Source organism: Solanum lycopersicum, chromosome 8 (assembly GCF_036512215.1).
Source record: "Solanum lycopersicum chromosome 8, SLM_r2.1".
Lineage (NCBI taxonomy): Eukaryota > Viridiplantae > Streptophyta > Magnoliopsida > Solanales > Solanaceae > Solanum > Solanum lycopersicum.
The window spans coordinates 3374774-3395887 of NC_090807.1; the positions used below are offsets into that span (position 1 = coordinate 3374774).

The 21114-nt window shown below is 34.1% G+C and overlaps 1 protein-coding gene across 3 annotated transcripts; it reads right to left on the reverse strand.

Moving 5' to 3' along the window:
• Positions 1-538: 538 nt before the first annotated feature.
• Positions 539-21008, reverse strand: LOC101255315 (E4 SUMO-protein ligase PIAL2). Of its 3 annotated transcripts, none has more exons than XM_010326333.4 (16): positions 20602-21008; positions 11779-11851; positions 10292-10357; positions 8435-8500; positions 8258-8340; positions 6081-6132; positions 5913-5984; positions 5604-5671; positions 5440-5488; positions 5259-5343; positions 4958-5059; positions 4721-4772; positions 3551-3602; positions 2855-2971; positions 1913-2785; positions 539-1519 (listed from the first exon to the last, which is right to left on the reverse strand). In XM_010326333.4, exons 1-16 carry the CDS (start codon positions 20784-20786, stop codon positions 875-877), a joined length of 2640 nt encoding a protein of 879 aa, XP_010324635.1. In that variant the 5' UTR covers positions 20787-21008; the 3' UTR covers positions 539-874. The 3 variants fall into 3 exon arrangements, with proteins under 3 accessions (XP_010324635.1, XP_004244620.1, XP_010324636.1); XM_004244572.5 differs by lacking the exon at positions 20602-21008 and adding an exon at positions 15769-16381; XM_010326334.4 differs by lacking the exons at positions 8258-8340; positions 8435-8500; positions 10292-10357; positions 11779-11851; positions 20602-21008 and adding an exon at positions 6517-6635.
• Positions 21009-21114: the final 106 nt, after the last annotated feature.

The window sequence follows — 21114 nt, forward strand, 5'->3', positions numbered from 1 at the left end:
AACAAGAATTAAACAATTTATTCAATTTTTCATATATGTTTGTCTATGAACTTATTGATAATATGACTTTTAGACATTATTTTATCAAAAACATTTACAGTGCCATGCGTAATGACCTTGGCAACAGTACCTAGAGCCTCACCATAATTCACGCTACTTTTCTTAGCAAGTCACTCAACTGAAAGTAGGTAATTTTCTAAATTTTTCGTATGCCATAAATTGTTTTGAAAAATGTTTTCTTGACAGCCTTTTACTAAAAATCCTTTATAGGATTGCCTGAATTAATCTAAAGAACAATACTTATCATCTCACCATGATCCACATCACTTTTTGTTAGTATTTTACCATCACTCAAAGAAGAATTTAGTGATTTTCTCAATGTATATTAAGTCCATTGATTTTCCTATCAACAGACTCTTTTGGGCTCAAAATTTTATGGGTCCATCCAAAACAACCAAGAACAAATACTCATTACTTTGCCACGACTTTCATTAGAAACAAGAGCCATTTTGGGTAGAAGGAACATTCATTCAAATGATTCTATTTTAGTAGAAACCAGAGTTTTTCATTATATAAAATGTCAAACATATTGAATTACAATAGAAAAATTCCACACATGTTCATTAAATATTACCTACTATAATAACAAAACTCAGAGGCTACTTCTTGGTCACATTGAAGTAGTGTGCCAAACTGATGCGTGTGAGATGGGAGTTGAGCATCACTTTGGACTGGAATTTACAGAAGAAAGAACGGCGGTCTTTCCCTATCTACCTGTAATATAACACTGGGTCTTGTGTATCTGTACTGTGAAGTGACCATGGATGCAAAATTTATGACGTTAAATATAGCCGCCAACAAACATGTCCTAGTTCTACTGCATTCCTGAGGAGCGCTCGGGTAGAATGCCTGAAATATCAGATGCATTGGCAGGAGCTGTAGATGGAAAGTTTACTGGCTGGGTACTATGAGCACCTCTATTAGCCAAAAGGACTTGCAGTTGGGGTGAAAGATTAGGTGGAATAGATGGTCTGGCAGCTTGAGCTTGCTGTGTTGGCTTAAGTATGAACTGTTGCAGTGCTTCAGAATAAGCTCTTCCTGAAAGGCTTCCACGCATACGGCCTGTAGGCCGCCAGTTTGGATCTAGCTGGGGATCCACGGAACTATCTGTCCTTGTGACTGGGGTTGTGCCTCCTGTACTACTACTACCCCTCTGGTCTGGGGGCAATGGTGTCCTGAACCTGTCAGCACTACCTGGGAGTGGGGACACAGTTCTAGGAGAAAAAACAGGTCTCACAACCTGAGTGGATTGCTGAGTAGTGACAACTCGGGCGTGTTGTCCACCAGGAAGTGCCCGATTAACACCAGCTTGTGAACTTCCTTGCTTCAGGGCTTCCCATCTATCCCAAGTAGCTGATTGGGACGGACCTTGAGACTGGTTCATCGGATAGGGTGTTCTCATGCTGGGACTTTGACGGCCAACAGAATGTTGAGATGGTTGAACATGAGGAAGAGAACGCTAGCAGAAGATAGAAGGATAGTTAGAAGCCATAGAGAATAGACAGAATAAAGACATATGCAGAAGCACAGGAAGATAGAAGCCATAGATAATACACAGAATAAAAACATGCACGGGAAAGTTGGAAACATTATAAGCAGTCTCAAAAGGAGAAATTCTGTGATAGTAAGCAAAACATGCAAAGTTAGGTGGTCAAGGAACTCCTAGAAAGCGGAAGCAAACACACACTATACAGACAGGTGATGGTCTTCTCATACCAGAGCACACACAATGGTTCAGCAATCACAGATGAAGGAACGTCTCAAGAGACCAAAACCAGCAAAGAAAGACTTAAACATATTTTAGTCAGAACTTCCAAAATATAGCCGAAAAATTATTCACCCATGCACTCACCTTCTGCGGTAATGCTGATGAGGTCATGCGTGTCTGAACCAGGTCCAAGTCAGAAAAGGAATGTCTCTCCAATTCACTTCTTAGATTGGAACCACTCAATGACGCAATAGGCAAATCCTGAGCAGCAGCTGAAGGACCTGCATGGAGCAAGGGATTCATTGCGCTTTGTTGTCTCTGCTGAGGAACAGGAGTGTTCATCTGAGCTGGAAGGGCCTGAACTGCAACAGGAGATCTGTTTGCAGGCCTGGCTGCAGTTGGAAACCTTCCATATTCATTACTGAGCGCAGAGTTCCCAAATTGGAACTGTTGTAACTGCAGCTGCAGCAAATTGGAAGAAGATAGTCCACTCTCAAGTATAGAGGTTGGAATAAAAGTATTTCCCTCCGTGTTGAGAGCGGGAGATATTGCATCTGTGAAGACAGGCAACTGGACCAAGTCTGTTCTAGCAGGCTCAGAAGCACTGCCAGTTTGCATATTGGACCAAGAACTAGATGTCCCTATTCCACACGAGGACAAATAGATTCTTGACCAGAAATCATCTGTCATATCAGGAGCACCTGTCTGATTGATTTCATTTGGATTACTCACAGCTGTTGTTTTCTGAACATTAGATTGCATTTGAATGTTCGTAGGAAAATTTTTGCTGTCTTCAGTTTCAGCAGGATTCATGTCATCATCTATGTCAGTAAGATCTAAAACATCACCAGGGGCATTTGAAGGACCATCAGAACCTCTACGTGGACTATCTTGAGCAATTTCAGGGGTTTTATCCCTGGGCTTTTCAGAATGGTCATCACTTTCCATGATTGCCTTCCATGAACCATCTGAAGAGATCATGACATCTGTAACATCCTCACTCACCTCTTTCAAAACCTTCAGAGAAAAAAAATGTTACTTCTAGATAGGTAATTTGTGGTAAGTATAAAACAGCATGCCACTTGCCTTGAACATATCTTGATCAATATGAATATCAGTGAAACACACATGTTGATTACAATGAGGACAACGCCACGATGGTCTCCTTGAATTTATGTCAATATAGTTGTCAAAATCAAAACACTGCCAAGAAAACACGAACAGTGCAAACCGGTAAGGGTTGGGAATAACAGTGAAGAAAAATTGACTAAGAGCCCGTTTGGATTGGCTCTAGAAAGTGACTTTTAAAATAACTTTTTAAAGTCCAAACTTGAATGACTTTTTAAGTCCCGAAAAAAAAAAGGAGAGTCCTACTTTTGACTTTACTTATTTTTAAATTTGTCAAACGCTCCCAAAAGCTAAGCTAAAAATAACTTAAAAGTAGGTTTGACCAACTTTTGAGCCAATCCAAACAGGCTCTAAATAAGTACACTCATGAAGCTTCTTGCTAAGATTTTCTTGATGTAAAACATCTACCAATGCTAATGACTACATAATCTTCCTCAAATTTTCTGAGGAACCTATATATTAGATCATTAGACGTCTTTTGGAGGATCAGCCACATCCATATTTCTAACAAATAAAAGACCTTAAATAAAAACAAATGAAAGAGGAAAAGTAGAGGCAAGTTTTTAACATGCATGTGAGCTAATACTATACTCTGGCATGAGAGATACAACAGCCAGCATCATGAAAAGAAAGATCACGCAAAAGGGACTGCACCTGAAGATGTTTGCAAGAACGTCCTTTTACTGGAGTTTTAATACGCTTAAAGCTGTAAAGGCAAAGAAAAAGTAATTAGTAATATAACACAACAGCCAGCGTTATGAAAAAAGAGATGTGTATATTTTGGGGCAGAGGGTGGTAAATGAAGTAAATATACATGGGCTCCCAAGGTTGATTATAACTAAATAGGTTCAATAAGGTGTTTACCACAAGGGGCAACAAGTTCCCTTCCTTTTAAAATATTGTAAGCGACATATTTCCGCTCGAGAAGAATGAAGTGAAAAGGATTCAGTTTGTTCTGAAATATGAGGAGATACCACCCCTCTCAAATGATGGCCAACTATCTAAGATGAAATGACCAATGCAACCTTACTTAAAATAGATTATGCTGACCCAAATAAAATATGCTTATATAATCATGTCTTCCCGTCATTCCTAATCCGCACAGCGAAGTTTCGTAAACCCTAAGTATGTTCCAGAATGGATGGGAGGGGATTATGCTAGGAAGTCTAGGTTCAAGACAAATGGAGATACATTTCCTGAAACCATAAAAACCTTAAGGTATATATAGACTAAAGTAACTCTGCTCAAAAGAACTCCTCTTTCTTCCTTTTGTCTGTGCATTTTGGTTCTTACCAACCTCTAATAACTGAGGGTACCAAGATTGCAGGCATCTCTTCACAGAAGAAAGCACAAGGAGCAGTGTAATTTTGAGATGGTAAGGGGTGGAAAGAAAACAAATAGAAACACAGAAATTTGCATTTGTTTACTATCATCATCAAGAATGAAGCTATCATGAACACTTCGGGGTGGCCAAGTGATTTAAGCTTGGGACTTCCATGTTGGAGGTCTCAAGTTCGAAACCCCTTGCCAGCGAAAGCAAGGGGTTTGCAATCTGGGTCGAGCTCGTCGCACCAGGCTTGCCTGGTGCGGGTTACCTCTCCTATGTGGTTTGCGAGCTATTGCATAAGAGCATGGTTTTACCCTGTGCTCACCCAAAAAGGGTAGCGGCTGCGGGTTTCCCTTGTCGTCAAAAAAAGAATGAAGCTAATCATGCACAAGGAATACAGGGAAAAGGAAAAAAATTACACATATGTCAAGATAACAAAAGCCACTTCATAAAGATAACCTTGTCAAACTCCGAAGCAACAAATTGGAAAAGCATACCTTATAGGGCAATTCAGAGAAATTCTTGATGGCCCCTCAATAATCTCAGAATCTGCATTAATGAAACAGCATATTAATCATTTCTCCTTATAAGGGGGTCTCTTCAGACTTCTCATTGGAGGATAGTGGGAATGGCACACTTGAACTATACATCTAGTCAAGTGGGTAAAAAGAACATGTTACAAACTCAATGTAAAAAGACTAAAAAAGAGTGTGAAGCATAGAATAAGAACAAACCTGGATCAACAGAAGAAACAGGAGCCTGCTCATAATCAGGGAGTGTGGCCTGAACAGGAGTAGAGATCTCACTCATGAAGGCAACAACTATGATATAATTTCCTTCATAATAAGCACAGAAAAGAGTTAGTACTAATCAGATCTGTTAAGAGTGGCTTAGAGTCCCATATTATTTGAGAAATTCTCTCCTTACATAGACTTGGGAAATCCTCTCCTCATAAGCTAGCTTTTGGGGTTGAGTTAGGCTAAGTGTCATATCATTAGATTTGTTTAAGAAAAACTGGAATATATTCAAACATACCGCTAAATTGGCCCACAGCTTGAAGAAGATTTGTTCCAAATTTAAGCATATGAGGTACAGGAGATGGAAGCTGAGGTCCAGGGTCCTAGCAAAAGGAACATAACTTTAAGTAATTTGGACCACAGTAAGGCACAAAAAGTCCCTATACTATCACATCTGCAAAGTTTTAGCAGTAACGAACCATTGACACATTAGTCCTCCTTCCGACGGGAGTCCCATTTAGAAGAAAGCTGCAGAAGTGTGACATGAATGGCAATTAGAACTGTCAAGAGTAATTTAACCTGCCAAATGTCAATCAATATGCCAAAGCCATTTCAATCAGTAAAAACTAAAACACTGTCATACTTCACTTGAGGAGGCGTAACAATACATAGTGAGGTCTCCAGATTATCTATTTGTGCAACAAATAGTCTCTGCAGATTAAAGGAAACATAAAAATGAGCAATATTTTCCAGAGGTAATCAAGGTTTCCACTTTTGATGCATCGCTGGAATGAATAATAAGAAGAAAGCAACAAACTGATGAATAACAAAATAAACATAACGAGGGCGCACATAGTGTCCTCAATAAAGATTGAGAGTCTTACCTACCTGCTGCAAAGGAAAAAAAGATATATAAAAATGATTTATTGTAATTATCTAGGAGTTCTCTTACCACTTTCTCTCCTTCAGAAAGGTTCATATTCTTTGTTATCTGGAAATCATTCACATAGGCACCAAATCCAGGCTACAAGATTGCAAAAAATGTGGCATCAATATCACTAGAAATATAATTACACTAGCTCACAGGCCACCACTAGGGGGATGTGTTTTTAATTACTACCTTGGCCTCCAAGAAAGAAACTATCTGACCCATTTTCAGCCGTGGATAAAATCTGTGAATCCGCAAACAAACAAGTGATTGAGATGTAGTTAAGCACATGTTCCAATGAAAATAACTGTACTAACCAAGTAGGCTCATTAATGAAAAATTCGACCTCTAACTGAACAGTGGAAGAAAGCCACGAGATATACATGTCATAGCACCAAATAAGAGTAAGCAGCAAATGCTGAATACAAGTAAACTATAACTTAGTGGTGTTATCCAACAGTAAAAATTCTCAAGCCATTCTATCAGACAATTACTAAAGTTAAAACAGAAATATAGGAACTTTCTGAATTATCTTTTACTATTTATTGACTACCACTATTTGTCATGTCATATCTAGGATGTACTTTGGGTCGTGACATGAAGATAGATTGGAAGTTTGGAGACAAACCTCGAAGACCAAAGGTTTCAGGTTAAGCATGACTAAACAGAGTATCTGGAGCGCCAGTTCAGTGACGTAATGGATGAGGCGGAGATGGAATGAAAGTCGAGATGTAAGCCATACCAAGAGATGAGGTTTCAAGTATCTTAGGTCAATGATTCAAGAGACAGGGAATCGGTTATGACGTTGTTAGCTACTCTAATGTTCGTTACTCAAGCCACGGATCTTCTGGACACAGCCTCTTTTCCTCCTCGAGGTAGTTCTGCATACACATTAGGATTATTGTTGAATGAGTTAATGAATTTGCACTCTTTTCAGTCGCTTGCTAATATAATAAAATAGCTTTCAACACCTCTAGGACTCTCAGAACTCATTTTCTCTTTCTATTTTCCTACCCTTCCGGGACGGATATACAGTCAAAACTCACAATCAATTCCTTCAAATTTCTTAGGTCATATTTCAAGCCCAATCATTTTAGCTCATTACAAGGTCAGCTAGTTCATAGGATAGTTGACATAACTCACAAGCGGGCAACATTATGCAGACCGGTACCATAACAACAACTAAAGTATTTTAACAACCAGATTGGGGCTTCGAGACTAATAAAAGGTATAAGATCTCAATCTATGTTTTGAGTAACTCAATACATCTTCTCTAACCAAGGTTCCAACTCTTTCTACTTGACGACATATTGCAGACTCTTGTGATCAGTGAAAACATCAACATGACCACCATCGACACAGTGACGCTAGATACTTTAGAAGTAGTGGCATTTTTTTAAGGATCCGAGTCATGCAACACGGGTGTGCCATCCTCTTTCGAGAATCCGAGCAACACAGATCTCAATAGGCAAATAAATGAAGAAGGAACTGGGTACATCCTAGTTGAGATATAAGAAATAAAGATTTTCATAAAATAGACAAAATAAACTTAAGCAGGAGAGTTGCTGAAAGCAATCTGCAATTCTCAGAATGAACCTTGCAACCAAAATTAATTTTTCCCATCAGTACACTGTACAACATCTCCACGATTGAAAAGGTAATGGTAGCCCTTTTCATGTCATTCAAACAAACTAGACTTCTAGACCTCTTCCAGATATAGGAACAAAAAATTCCAAAAAAGGTAACTGAAAAATATTAGAAGGGAGAAAATGTAATTATTCAAACAGGATAAAAGCTTATGTCCTTAGATCTTCCAGACAATCCCTCTTTTATGCTTGTGCTTTTTTATTTTTGGATTGGGACGTTTCTTTTGGGTCGGACAGATGTTTTTAACTTTTGCTCTCAATCTATAAAATCTGACCCAAGGGTCAAAAATCACTTCATTATTTTTTATCTTTTTTTTAAAAAAAAAAAAAAAAGAAACAACTCCTCTTGCATGAAATTTTTAGTTTTACTAAAAAATACAACCTCTACGGTCTTAACAGAACACCCTTTTCCTTTACGGAAAGAATGAGATTTGTTTACTTTCACATGTTGGGCATTAGCATTCAGTGTTACGATATTTTACTTAAATGAATTGGCAAAACGATACTGTGAGTAGCAGTAATAAACAACCAATAAGAAAGGGAAGAAATACAAGATACTGTGGCGGCAAGACTTTTGAACACCTGTACAATTAAACCACAAATGTTCTTACGAAAACTAATCTTTGGTATATAAAGCAAATATTAATCTGAGGTAAGTTGACCCATACACCATAGAATGAAAGATCAAAAAATTAAGATTTCACTGCAGGAAAAGGTGCCTACCTAGACATTATCGTCGAGATAATTGTCGAAGAATTGCTTGGTTCAGTGTTAAAATCTAATGTGGTGCAGAAGCTGCTGTATATCTGACCACGTAAACAGAAAAGGAAGAAAAATCAATGTAACATCAATTAAAAGAAACAAGATAGCTAAAAGACAGCAAACCAGCAAGTTATCTACCTCATTGGCAAGATCACAAAGTTCCTTGGCATCTTTCTCTGTAAACCACCCACTATGACAAGCATTCTATCAAATAAAAAACCTGGTCAATAAAGAAATTGCACGAAGTGCCAATAACAAGAATATTTAATGCATGCAAAGTGGTAATCAGTAAGCTTAAGTATATCCTGTAAAACACCATATACTTTAATAAAAAAGAGCACCGCCCTAGGCTAAGTACTTCGCAGGTTATGTCATTCTCAATAGTGGAAAATAGAACAACTCGAGCCAATGGACGGGAGAATTTCATTAGAGATGGAACTCTTTCATCCGACCAACAAATCAACTAAAGCTCAATACTAAACAAGTTGGGTTTGGTAATAACTAATATGAATCGAAGCTTCTTAGCACTTACTGTAATTCCTCTATTTGGGCCCATTTCATTCCGAAATATGCAAGTAAATTGTGTTTTATAGCAAATTAGGGTTCTTAAAAATTAGAGGTTCTCTACATCTACACTTACCCTTACCAGACTTAGTAGACACGTTTCGACATAATTTTGGTAATATTTTTAGAAAATGTATTATTTGAAGTTGTGTCTAGACATGCATTTCAAAATGGTGAAGTTTTGTGAGGGCAAAACTTTACTTGAAAAATGATACTTGATAAACTCAACTTCCAAGTTGGAGTAAAACAATTGATCACAATGTATATCCAATGTTTTTGGGGGGGAAATTGAAAAAGCAAAATTGGTAAAGCCCAAACGAGCCCTTAATATAAGTGTATGAACAACAACAAACCTTAATCCAAGAAAAAACAAATAAAAACTAATACACAGGTAGTATATGGATCTCTTTCGTTCCATTGTATTCTATTTTAGCTAAATCCAAGTAGTGATAGCAATTTGAACCAGAAATTGAGGGTTTGGAGAAAAATGGAGCAAGAAGGTGGAAATAGCAAAAAGGAGATTCCCCTTGGTGCTCCGGAGGAAATTGTGAAGGCTCCAAGAAATTTTGAGGAGGCAACAGTCTTGCAGATCTGGTGCATGTTTCTTAACTTATGCGGGGTTCAATTGGCTATGGCAGCAAACATCAGACAAGTTCTCTCTAGTTGGAGAAGTCAGAGAATGAGGAAGCAACAATAGAAGATATGGATGATTATCCCAGCATCCATAACATGGAAAATTTGGCTCGCCAGGAAATGAAGATGCTTTAATGGAAAGCAGGAAAACATTTATTCAGTTCCAAGCAGATGTATTGTATTCAATATTTAAGTAGTGTAATGTTGTTTTTTGAACTAAATCAGATGTATGTTTAGACTTTCTGGAATCCTTGCAGGTTTAAAAGGATTTTCTTTGCTGCAATGATTGTTCCAATTCAATACTAGCTTGGTCTTGAATGTTACTAATAAAACTTCCTTTATTAAAGACAGAAAGACTACCATCTTTTTATATAATTTATTTTCATGCAATTTTGCATCTACCTCATCCCTTTTTAGCACATTCAGTTTTTTTTTTTTTTTGAGAAGGTAACATTTAGAAATCTACATGGTATCATACCTAGGGTCTTTTGCCATCTACACAACACATGGTCAAACCATCTCAAGCAACATTCTCTCATTTTATCCTCTATAATGCTACACCTCTCTGTCTCTAACGTGATCATTTCTAGTCGAATCTTTTAACCAAATTAAATTTGACCTCTTAATCTAACATCCATGAATATTATATCAATAAAACAACCAGATAACTTGACTTGGTAATCTATTTTTTGCAGAAATGAAAGCTGAAACATCCCTTGCAACGTTTGTGATTGCGGAAGCCAGCATAACATGCATTCGTTCAAAATTATCCCATAAAGTCAAGTGTCCAGGAATTACCTTGACAGAAATCATAAGGACCATGACATGTGCTAGCAGTAATGTATCACAGGGGATTCTGCATACCTACACAATGCCATGAATTTAGAAGAAGAAAAAAGAACTTAAGCTTCAGTTATTCATTTGATAAAAAGGTATATCATTACAGATAGGAAACTATGACCTTATATAAGCAAATTCATATAATACAGATTAAACAGTACACATTCTTTTCATAAGCGAACTATAAAGATCACATGGATTGCAATCCGTCAACCAATAGCAATCCACAGCTCAATTAGAACATTAATAGATTCAGACCATTCTCAATCCACCTCTATTTTACTCTCTATTCTCTATATTTGGAGAGTAAATAGAGAATGGACTCTCCAACCACTCTCTATTTTACTATCTACCCTCCATTCATAGAGAGCTGAATAGTAGTTCTTCAAATTTAGAGAACTACAATTCTTCCTCTCTATTTCACTTTTTGACTATTATATTATTATTTATATTATGATCTTTGTAATTAACATATCATAAATGATACAAGACCATTAATTAAATTCTTAATATTCATAATTATTTTTTAATGTAATATAACATTTTAAAAAATATTTAATATATACTACTTCCATCCCAAACTAATAATATTTCCAATTTTTTAAAAAAGAAAAATTTGTCAATTAAAATATAATTCAAAAATATTTTTTTTACTACGAAGAATGCACAAAATTTGAATGATACGATGAAATTTTTCACTTAAAATACAATACATAACATAATAATTTAAATACAAGACATCATTACAATAAATAACATAATAATATTAAAAATTACAACAATAATTTAGTAATCTAGTAGGACGTTTCCAGATTCACCAATGTTTGGGGAAATATTAGTTAATGATTTAAAAAATGCTCATTTTGAAACCTGTAATGCATTAATAAAGCATTTACGAGAGCACCGAATGCTCTTGAAAGTTGAATGTTTATAAAATGTTTATGTAATTATATTTCATAAATGATCACACTTTTGCTTGAATTGTCCATTAATATGTACAATATATAATATTTGCTTGCAATTTATGTAATTTAGAAATTTAGAAGAAAATCTAATTTTATAATAAAAAAAAATTGAAAGGAATAAAATTTTATATTACATGAAGGTTATATTGGGTGATTATTTGAAAAAAGAATAAGAAAGGATTTATATGCTGAAAAAAAGAAATAAAAATGAAATAGAAATAATAATATAATATTGAGGAAATACACAGATTCTTTTTTAAAGAGTTAAATAATGAATTGGGTTGGAGTTGGTTATTTACAAATATAAAAAACTACATAATTGGAGAGTAAAATAGAGAATAGGGTTGGAGGATTAAAATAGCGAATAGAGTTGGAGATGCCCTTGGAGCAAGAACATGATAGGAAGGGCAATACTGCATGTATATCATATCAATGACGGTAATGTAATATGATGAAATCAACTTCGTGTTACAGGAGTACCTGTTTCACCAATAAAGGTAAATCTTGAGCTCTATTTGGAACCTCCCGGTTTGCAATGGCAAAATCAATGCCTCTGCATTAATCAAAAATCAGTCAACCAAGAACATTAACATGATAAAGAAACATAGACTACGTGTCCCTTTTCGGCACTCTAGAAAGGGAAAGAATACAGAAAAGAAAATGAGTTAAGAATCACCACTACCACTTCCCTAGCTAATTTGACACCATGAACAAGAAAGAGAAAGACTCGCAATCCTTCTTTTTTTTTTTTGATAAATGTGGAACTCATATTCCCAATTTAACAGCAGGATTTTGAAAGATGGAGGAAATAAAACTATTTTGCATGATGAATGTGTTGCTCTTGCAGATAACAAGCTAACTATCTATCCATGTGTGTGTGTCTATATATATACATACACACACTACTTCTCGAACATGTGCATTGCATGTCTATTCTATGCTAACTAGTACAACTTATTAAAAATAATAGAAAAGGGAATAAAGAGATTGAGCAGATGTGAGAATTCCAAAAAAATGACCGAGCAAAATAAGCCGCATAATATAAAACAAGGGAAAAGGGTCAAAAGTACCCCTCAACTTTATTTAATTGGTTGAATATACCTTTACCGTTAAAGTAAAGTTAGTTTTGCCCCTACAGTTACTAATTTCACCATATATACCCCCATTTGACGGAAAGCCCCAAATCAACTTAAATTAACCCGATTTCAACTTAAATTATCCAATTATCTATTTTGACCCTAACGCAAACCGACCCACAATACCAAAGAACAATTAACAACAAACCCCCCACTTCTCTCAACAACTTGTGCACTCAACAACTTGTGCACACATCTGAAGAAATGAGTTATAATCAACAATGAGATTTTCACTTTGTTGTTCTTGATGAATATATCGAGATGAGTTTTCACCAAAGAGTGTATCCGTGTAAAAAGGACCCAACATTATATAAAGAGATCCACCCATTCCCCCCCCCCCCCTTTTAGTTCCCTCTTTAATCCAATAATGCTTATATATGAAAAAGATTATAAGTTTTGAATGAAATCAAAACAATTAATCATCGAAAAACATTATGGAGAGATCTCAGGTTCTTTTGTGTGTGTTTGAAGCTGAACCAGAAGTGAACAGTGATGAGCAACAATGGCATACACGTTTAAAGTGCCAGAAACGGTGTCGTTAGAGGAACGAACAGTGGAGTCAAGATCGAAGCTGCCTATGAACACTGTTTTAGCTCTCTTCCGATGATTTTACAGATGCACACGAATTTCAATAAGCCAACAAAGAAGAAGTTGAAAAAGAAGCTGCCCGCTGAAAACCACTTTTGCATTCATTAATTTCCATTTTCTCATAGAGAAGCTTGTAGTGATGAATGATTAAGTCCAACTGTCCAAGTGGAATGGGTAAAGGGACGTTTACTCCTTTTCTTGCTGGAGAGTCCATAAATCCAATGAATTTGTGTGGGCTGAAGTTATTGTTTCTTCTCCACTATTTTTCCTTTGTTCATCCAAAATGAGAAATTGCAAGAATATTTGCTTTTTGTTGATTTTTTAGATTGTTTCCTCTTCAAACTTACCTCTTGGGTTGAGTATTAAAAGGGTCGGGCATGGGTTTTAAAAATGGATAACGGGTCATTTCTTAAGATTCGGGTTAATTTAAGTTGATTTAGGGCTTTCCGTCAAGTGAGGGGTGTATATGGTGAAATTAATAACGACAGGGGCAAAATTAACTTCACTTTAATGGTAAGGGCATAGTTAACCAATAAAACAAAGTTGAGGGGTATTTTTGACCCTTTTCCCATAAAACAAAGACTGAAGATGGAAAATGCAAGCAATGAATAACAAAGAACAAAAATTATTAAGAGCTAAACAAAGGTCCAAGAAACTAATAATATAAAAAGGATATACCTTTGTTGTTGAAAGTGCTAAGAATACACCAAATATTGGATATTTTTAAAAAGGAAGCATATAATAATTTGACAATGGCAAAAAGGCTAAAAGTCTAAAACTATTGATTTTATAGAAGGTTAAAGAATATGAAAAGTACCCTTAGGGGTGGCCCAGTGGTTTGAGCTTGGGACTTCCATGTTGGAGGTCTCAAGTTCGAAACCCCTTGCCAGCAAAAGCAAGGGGTTTGCCTTTTGGGTCGAGCTCGTCGCACTAGGCTTGCCTGGTGCGGGTTATCTCTCCTATGTGGTTTACGAGCTATTGCATAGGAGCGGGGTTTTACCCTGTGCGCACCCAAAAGGGTAGCGGCTGCGGGTTTCCCTTGTCGTAAAAAAAAAATAAAGATTAAATGAATATAAGTTGTGAAAATGAAGAGGTGTAGTTATGGAGTTGATTTTGAACTAAAAAGTAACTTCTTAAAACGATTTAAGAAAATACATTAGTAGATAAGGGGCATTTTCGTAATCCAACTTTTGACTTAGATTCTTCCCACTTCATATATATAAAGAAAAACATGGGACTGGTGATGTTCGTCACAACAGATCAAGAAATGCAATTATCTATTTACTCAGATTTTTGGTCTTCTCCCTCCAATCTAATTCAGTTTAATAAATTATCAAATCTAAAAATTAAAGGTCAATTATTGCTCTTGATAAAAAAGAGACAGTCAAAGCAGTAGTTTCAAAATTTTGAGAAAACATTCCAAACCAGATCTTGCGCTAACACCTCCAGGTTCCAGTACGCCCAACGCAGAGAAGACATCAATAGAAGAATGAAGTTCCCCAGTTAACAAGATTCAAAGCTACGATATTTTCTTTGTGTTCCCTTTTCCTTCGCGGGCATATACTGTTTTTTCCCATTTGCATAACAATTGTTCATTCAGATTAACTTCTTAAACCCTAAATTAGGATTTTTTGTGTCCCAACTTCATGTTGCGGCAGTATTACTGTGTCTAACCTAATGGTATTGTTCAATATTCTATGGGATTCCATAGTCATTCTTAACCGCGGGACTCAATGGTTCTTCTTCCACGGTCACGGTACCGTACTCTTTTGATAAAGAATGAGAAAAGTTTCACATCTGTGGTTAATGAGATGGGTGAACTCCTTATAAGGTTTGGACAATCCTCCTTCTTTTGAGCTAGCTTTTTGGCTGTGAGTTAGGTCTAAGACCTAATTTAACATGGTATCAGAGCATGGCCCGTTTCACCCAATATTAGGCCCCAAAAATCAAAATTGTCCACGCACCAAATGCTAAGCACTGGGCATGAGATGGGGTCTTAAAGAATGACAAAAGTCTCACATCTGTGGTAATGAGATGGATGAACTCTTTATAAGGCTTGGGCAATCCTAGTTAATGAGATGGGTGAACTCTTTATAAGGCTGGACAATCCTCTTTTCTTTGAGCTAGCTTTTGGGGTGTGAGTTAGGTCTAAGACCTAATTTAACATCTTTGATGGCTTTCCTTTTTGTCGCTATTGGTCTTAGACATGATTGTCCTAATTTGTGTCTTAATACAAAAGGCATGAGTGATGAACTCCATCTTTTTCTTCTATTTTTGGTTGTTTTCTTTCGAGCTTCAGCCTTTAACTCACAAGGATATGGCTTAGTGGTCAATGAAGTGGGTTGAGAACCCTGAACTCTCTTCAAACCTCAGCAAAAACAAAAAAAATACTAAAGTGATTTCTTTGCATCTGTCCTAGCCTTAGTGGACCTAGTACCTAATGGAAGGTTGCAAGTATCACATGGAATTAGTTGAGATGAAGACAAAGAAAGCTAGAATTTCAAAGGCAGATGAGTTGAAAAAATCAATGCTAAGCAGAGTAGATACACAAAACAATTCAATCTAAAATGGCGAAATCAAGCAAAACTGACACTTAATTGAACAAACCAGGGCTAAAAACCTACACATCAAAACCTAACAACTATAAGAGCAGGTACAAAATCAGGGGGAGAAACAATAACAATTATAGAGGTAGCATATCGATAATGTCCGGCCAAATAAGGATCGAGAAGGAAAAAAATGGAACCTTGCAAGTGATAGGCAGAGGTGAACGAACTCCTGAGGGTCAATTTTGGGCTGATTACACACATGCTTTGCTAATCGGTCAGCTACGGCGGAGATTCGAAACGAATTTACGTATGACGCGCCAGTCATATTGGCTCCTCTGCCAACTCCGGCGTTAACGCCGGTCGCCGGGATAGAGTTCACCGTCGCTCCGGCCATGTTTCGCTCTTCTTGTCTCACACTGAACTTTTCGGTTTTGTCGAAACAGTTCCACTGTAAATAGTAGTGCTCTATTCCAATTTACTGCCATCTTTATAATATCGAGATTTTTGTTTTTCTTATGACAATATTTTTATTCACTTTACATTTTAATAATATTTTTAAAGATTTTTACATAATTCACTTGAACGCTTCAACTGATATTAGTACCAATTGAACACTTTTATCTATATAATAATCATTTTTATTAGATATTTTTTGATAATTAACAAAAAATGTGAAGAATGTGTGATAGACTTGCGATGACGCGACAACATGACTAATTAAAAAATAATATTTGACATTGGGCCTAAAAATTATAAAAAAAAAACTCATATTTAATATCTAATTTTTTAAAAAAGAAAAAGAATAATGAAAATGCCAACCTATTCTACCCCACCCCACCCAACCCAACCCTCTTTCATCTTCATCTTCTTCCCCAAAACACATTCTTTCTCAAATTACAAAATCTTATTCTTTTCAAATAACTTCAAGATTAATTTTTTTTTCATACTAAAAGTGAAGAAGAAAGAAAATTTTGTTTGGCAGTTATTCAATTCTACATAGATGAAAAAATGAAATTGATAGTTCCAAAATTATTAATTTCAAATTTTTTTATATCATTTTTGATAAATTTAATGACCACATATGAATTTGAGTAATAATCTTTGTTCGAAAATTGTGATAAATAAATGTCGGCTAACTATTTTGATACGTAAAAGTCATTTATCTTTTTTCATCTTCTTCATACTTGTTCCTTGTTTTTATGAGATTTGAAATAAATCATATGGAGACTTTCTTTCAAATTTGAATCTTTCTAGTTGATTTTCATTTATCTTCATATTTGGAAGATAGAAATTTTTTATATATAAAAAAAAGAAAAAAAAAATAGTGTTGGAGCTAAAATGAAGAAAGTTTTGTAAACTAAATTATGAAAACAATGATAGATCGAGAGTGGGGTGTTTTCTTTTTTGAAAAAAAGTGTAAATAAAGAAGAAAATATATTTTAAGTTAATTATAATGTCAAGTGTCAATAAAAGAAGAAAAAATGTAAAAAGTAAAATAAAAAAGACTTTAAGTCTTTTCACGCGCTTCAGAGAAGTGCAATACACATTTTTTTGTCATATCAGCATTTTGTGTCTAATAGGTATATGTTTTGAACAATTTAGGTGTTCAATAGGTATAAGTCTCGGTTATGGTGTCTAAGTGAATTATGCGGACAATTTTGGGTAGCGGTATATGACTTATGCCTATTTTAAATGATCAATGACACATGAAAATTTTCTTTTAATTTCACATTACTTTTCTTCTTATCAATGGGGTATACTTTGCTCATTATTTTCTTTCTTTAGTTTGATATACTTCAGTCGATCATTTTTTCTGAATCATTATCTTTTTTTCTTTTATTTGAGTTTGATATACTTCAATCTATCATTTTTTCTGAAATAATTTAACTCTCCTTTAAAAGTCTATTTGACATTGTGGTCAAAAGGTTTTTTGTAAAAATATACTTTTTAAAAGAAATTAGTGTTTGACAAATTTTCAAAACTACTTTGGTAAAAATTAAACAAGTCTGGTGCGATGAGCTCGACTCAAAAGGCAAAAGCCTGGTGCGATGAGCTCGACTCAAAAGGCAAAAGCCTGGTGCGATGAACTCGATCCAGAAGACAAATATGTTGCTTTCGCTGGCAAGGAATTTCGAACTTGATACCTCCAACATGGAAGTCTCAAGCTCAAACTGCTGGATCAACTTCATGTTTATATATTATTATTATTATTATTATTATTATTATTATATATTGTATATATTATTTAATGTTCAATTTCACAGAATCGGAAACAAATGTAACAACATTTCCGTAGGATTAAAATATGAGAAAGATAGATGTATTTTCCTAGACTATGACTCAAATCTCCGAGAAACACCTTAACTAAATTAACGTTCTATTACCTCCTGAACTCATTTATTCTGTAACTTTGTACACCTTTTAACTTAAGTAGCATACAAATATCTCTCACGCGCTTCAACTGCTTAGAGTCACCGGATGTGTCACATAAACCAAAAAATATACAAAATTACAAAAAAAAAAAATCAAGAATAATATGACCTTAATTTAGTTAATATGTGTCTCTGAGATTACATTATAATCTAAAATCTCGTGTCTTCTCTCTAGAAAATATGAAGGACTTTATCTATTTGTGATGATTTTTTGTATATAGTGGTTTGATTTGCAGAATGGTTTTTAAATTTACCTTTCTTGATATTTTTAATTATATTTAAGTCATCATGATAATACTGTATTAAAATTTTATTTATATTATATTTAAGTCATCATGATAATACTGTATTAAAATTTTATTTATATTATATATAATATTGATTGAAAATTTGAACATATATTTTAATTAAAAAATTTCTAATAATTATTTAAAAGAGTTTCTCTCGATAAAACAATTTTAATATCAAAAGTACACTGATATTTATTTTTTTTCGTAATTTAACTCTCAAAAATATTTTTTTATAAAAGATTAAAAGTCAAACACAACTTATTTGTCAAAAGCACTTCTCAAATGAAATAGTCAACATAAATTGTTTTTTTTTTCAAAAGTATATTTTAGAAGCTATAATACTTATAGATATAAACAATTTTTAGCAGTAATGTCAAACAAGCTCTAAGTATACACTCTACGCTCTCAAACCCTTCTTGGTTAGTAAAATTTCGCCAAACATATTACTATTATTAAAAAAAAAAAATACACAAGTACCCCACTAGACTATGATCGAAATTCCAGAGATACACCTTAACTATTCTAAGGTACTATTACCCCCCGAATTTTATTTTTTTTTGTAATTTTGTGCACCTTTTTGGCTTACGTGGCATCCAAATATCTCTTACACGCCTCAAATGCATAGAATCACGGAGTGTGCCACCTAAGACAAAAGTGTATGAAATGACAAAAAAATAAGTTTATGAGTAATAAAACCTTAGTTTAGTTTAGATATGTCTCCGAATTTTGAACATAGTTTAGGAGGTACTTGTGCATTTTACCTAAAAAAAAATTATATTAAAGTTAATAAACTAAAATTATGTAATTAATATGGAATAACAAATAGGATAATAAGGCAAGAAATTAAAAGAAAAACACTAATTAATTATGCATATATCATAGTCTATCTATACTGCATACACAAGGACCAGGGGATGAGTATATATCTTTTTTTTAAAAAAGGGAAAAAAATATCTAAATAGCTGGTTCTAATATATAGATTCTTAAAATTATTTTTGGAATACATATATAATATTATTAACTTATTTTAGAAGAATTTTACAACATAACTATGTTATATTGTTTGTTTAGTTATCAGCTAATTCCTATTTAAGCCGATTTTTCAGTTTCTTTGAAGAGAGAAGATATAGTGAAATTCGAAACTCCAGTTATAGTGCATTTGTTATTTAAATTGATAATAATAATTTCATTTTTATTATTATTATTTTTTTTTTACAAAGGGAAACCAAGAAATTCTTATTATTAATTATTTATTATAACTTTTGCAAGATATATAATTTAATCGGAAAATTTTCATTAGTATATAATTATTGTGAATTTTAAAAATATATATTAATTTTTTTCTATCTCGCTGGCAAGTGTCATGTTTTTAACAAAGAAATGGAAAAGGACCCAATGATGAACATGAAACAATATCCTTTTTGTGTTTTTTAAAGACTTGAATTTACAATTTAGAGGAACTTTTGGTACTTCTAAGTTTTCGCACAATTTAAAAAATAATGAAGAGTTTAAAATATTTATTAAATTATTCTTTAAAAAAGTAATTCACTTTTCACTCTCCTCGTAAATGTATGAAAAAATTAAGTGAAAGAATAAAAGAAAAATTATACATTTAAATATTAATTATATAAGAAAACATGATATTTTTTTGAAACCGACAAAAAATGATACCAAAAAAATGAGACAGAGAAAGTATTAAATTTATCGTATTTGTAGAATTATAGGGTTTTTTTCTTTTTTTTTAAAAAAAAGTACCTCTGCATTTAACCCCCTATGTGCTTTCTAGAAGGAAAAAAAAGCACACAAAAGAAAATAGATTCTCCAAGTTTAAAATGCAATGAATTTTTACAGTGCTTATGGTTTAAAAAAGCAGCTTTGCCCCCTTTAGCCATATTAATTTAATTTAATTTAAATTTATCTTAAAAAGTTTCATATCAAAGATACAGCACTTTTTATGAATTCTATATCTAAAAAAACATTAAATTAGAAAACTCTAATAAAAAGATTAAAATTAAATAAAAAATAAAAAAAAATAAAGTGTTGCGAGTATTCTTTTTCTCATAGTTAGAGCAAAATAAAAAAAAATATCGAAAACGATGAATATGAATATTTACTACATCATCACAACGTGATAATATGTCATATTTTCCAAGGCGATGAACCCCACAATTTGAGAAACAGTATAAAACAACAAAATAGTAACAATGAATACACACTAAACAAGCACATACAAACCCTAGCAATTGCAGAAGAAGAAAATTCACAACAGTATTATTTTCCGATGGAGAAGGAAAAAAGAAATTGGTACCTTGAAAGTGAGAGGCAGAGTTGAACGAACTCCTGAGCATCAATTTGGGGATGATTACATAGCAGCGTTGCAAATCGATTGGCAGCGGCGGAGATTCGAACGGAGTTTACGTACGACGCGCTCATCCTATTGACTCCGACGTCAACGCCGCTCGCCGGAACTGAATTCGCCGTCGCTCCGGCCATATTTCGCTTCTCTCTCACACTACTGAGATTTTCTGTTCCTACTGCTCTGACCCAATTTAATTACTGGCAGCTTTTATAATTTCAAACTTCTCTTCTTTTTTTCTTCTTTTTTTACAATTTTAAATGATCAATATATATAAGTTTTATCATCTAAAATTAACTTTTGAAATTTAAAATATTCGAGAATTTAAGATAATCATCTATATCTTTGTTTTCTCTTCTTTTTTTTTATGTTATTTTGTTTTGTTTTTATTCATAAAAATCGGTTAACAAAATATCCCATTAAACTGTATTTTTCAACTATTTAGGTATTTCCCTTTATATCTTC

Bases quoted from the DNA above. Each gene is read 5' to 3' on its own strand.
- LOC101255315 (XM_004244572.5), bottom strand. From the start codon at position 15,965: ATGGCCGGAGCGACGGTGAACTCTATCCCGGCGACCGGCGTTAACGCC. The intron at 5,672-5,912 runs GTAAGAGAACTC...TTTAATCTGCAG, and splicing joins TTTCTGAAGGAGAGAAAGTG to AGACTATTTGTTGCACAAAT. The intron at 3,603-4,720 runs GTATGCTTTTCC...TTGCCTTTACAG, and splicing joins TCTCTGAATTGCCCTATAAG to CTTTAAGCGTATTAAAACTC.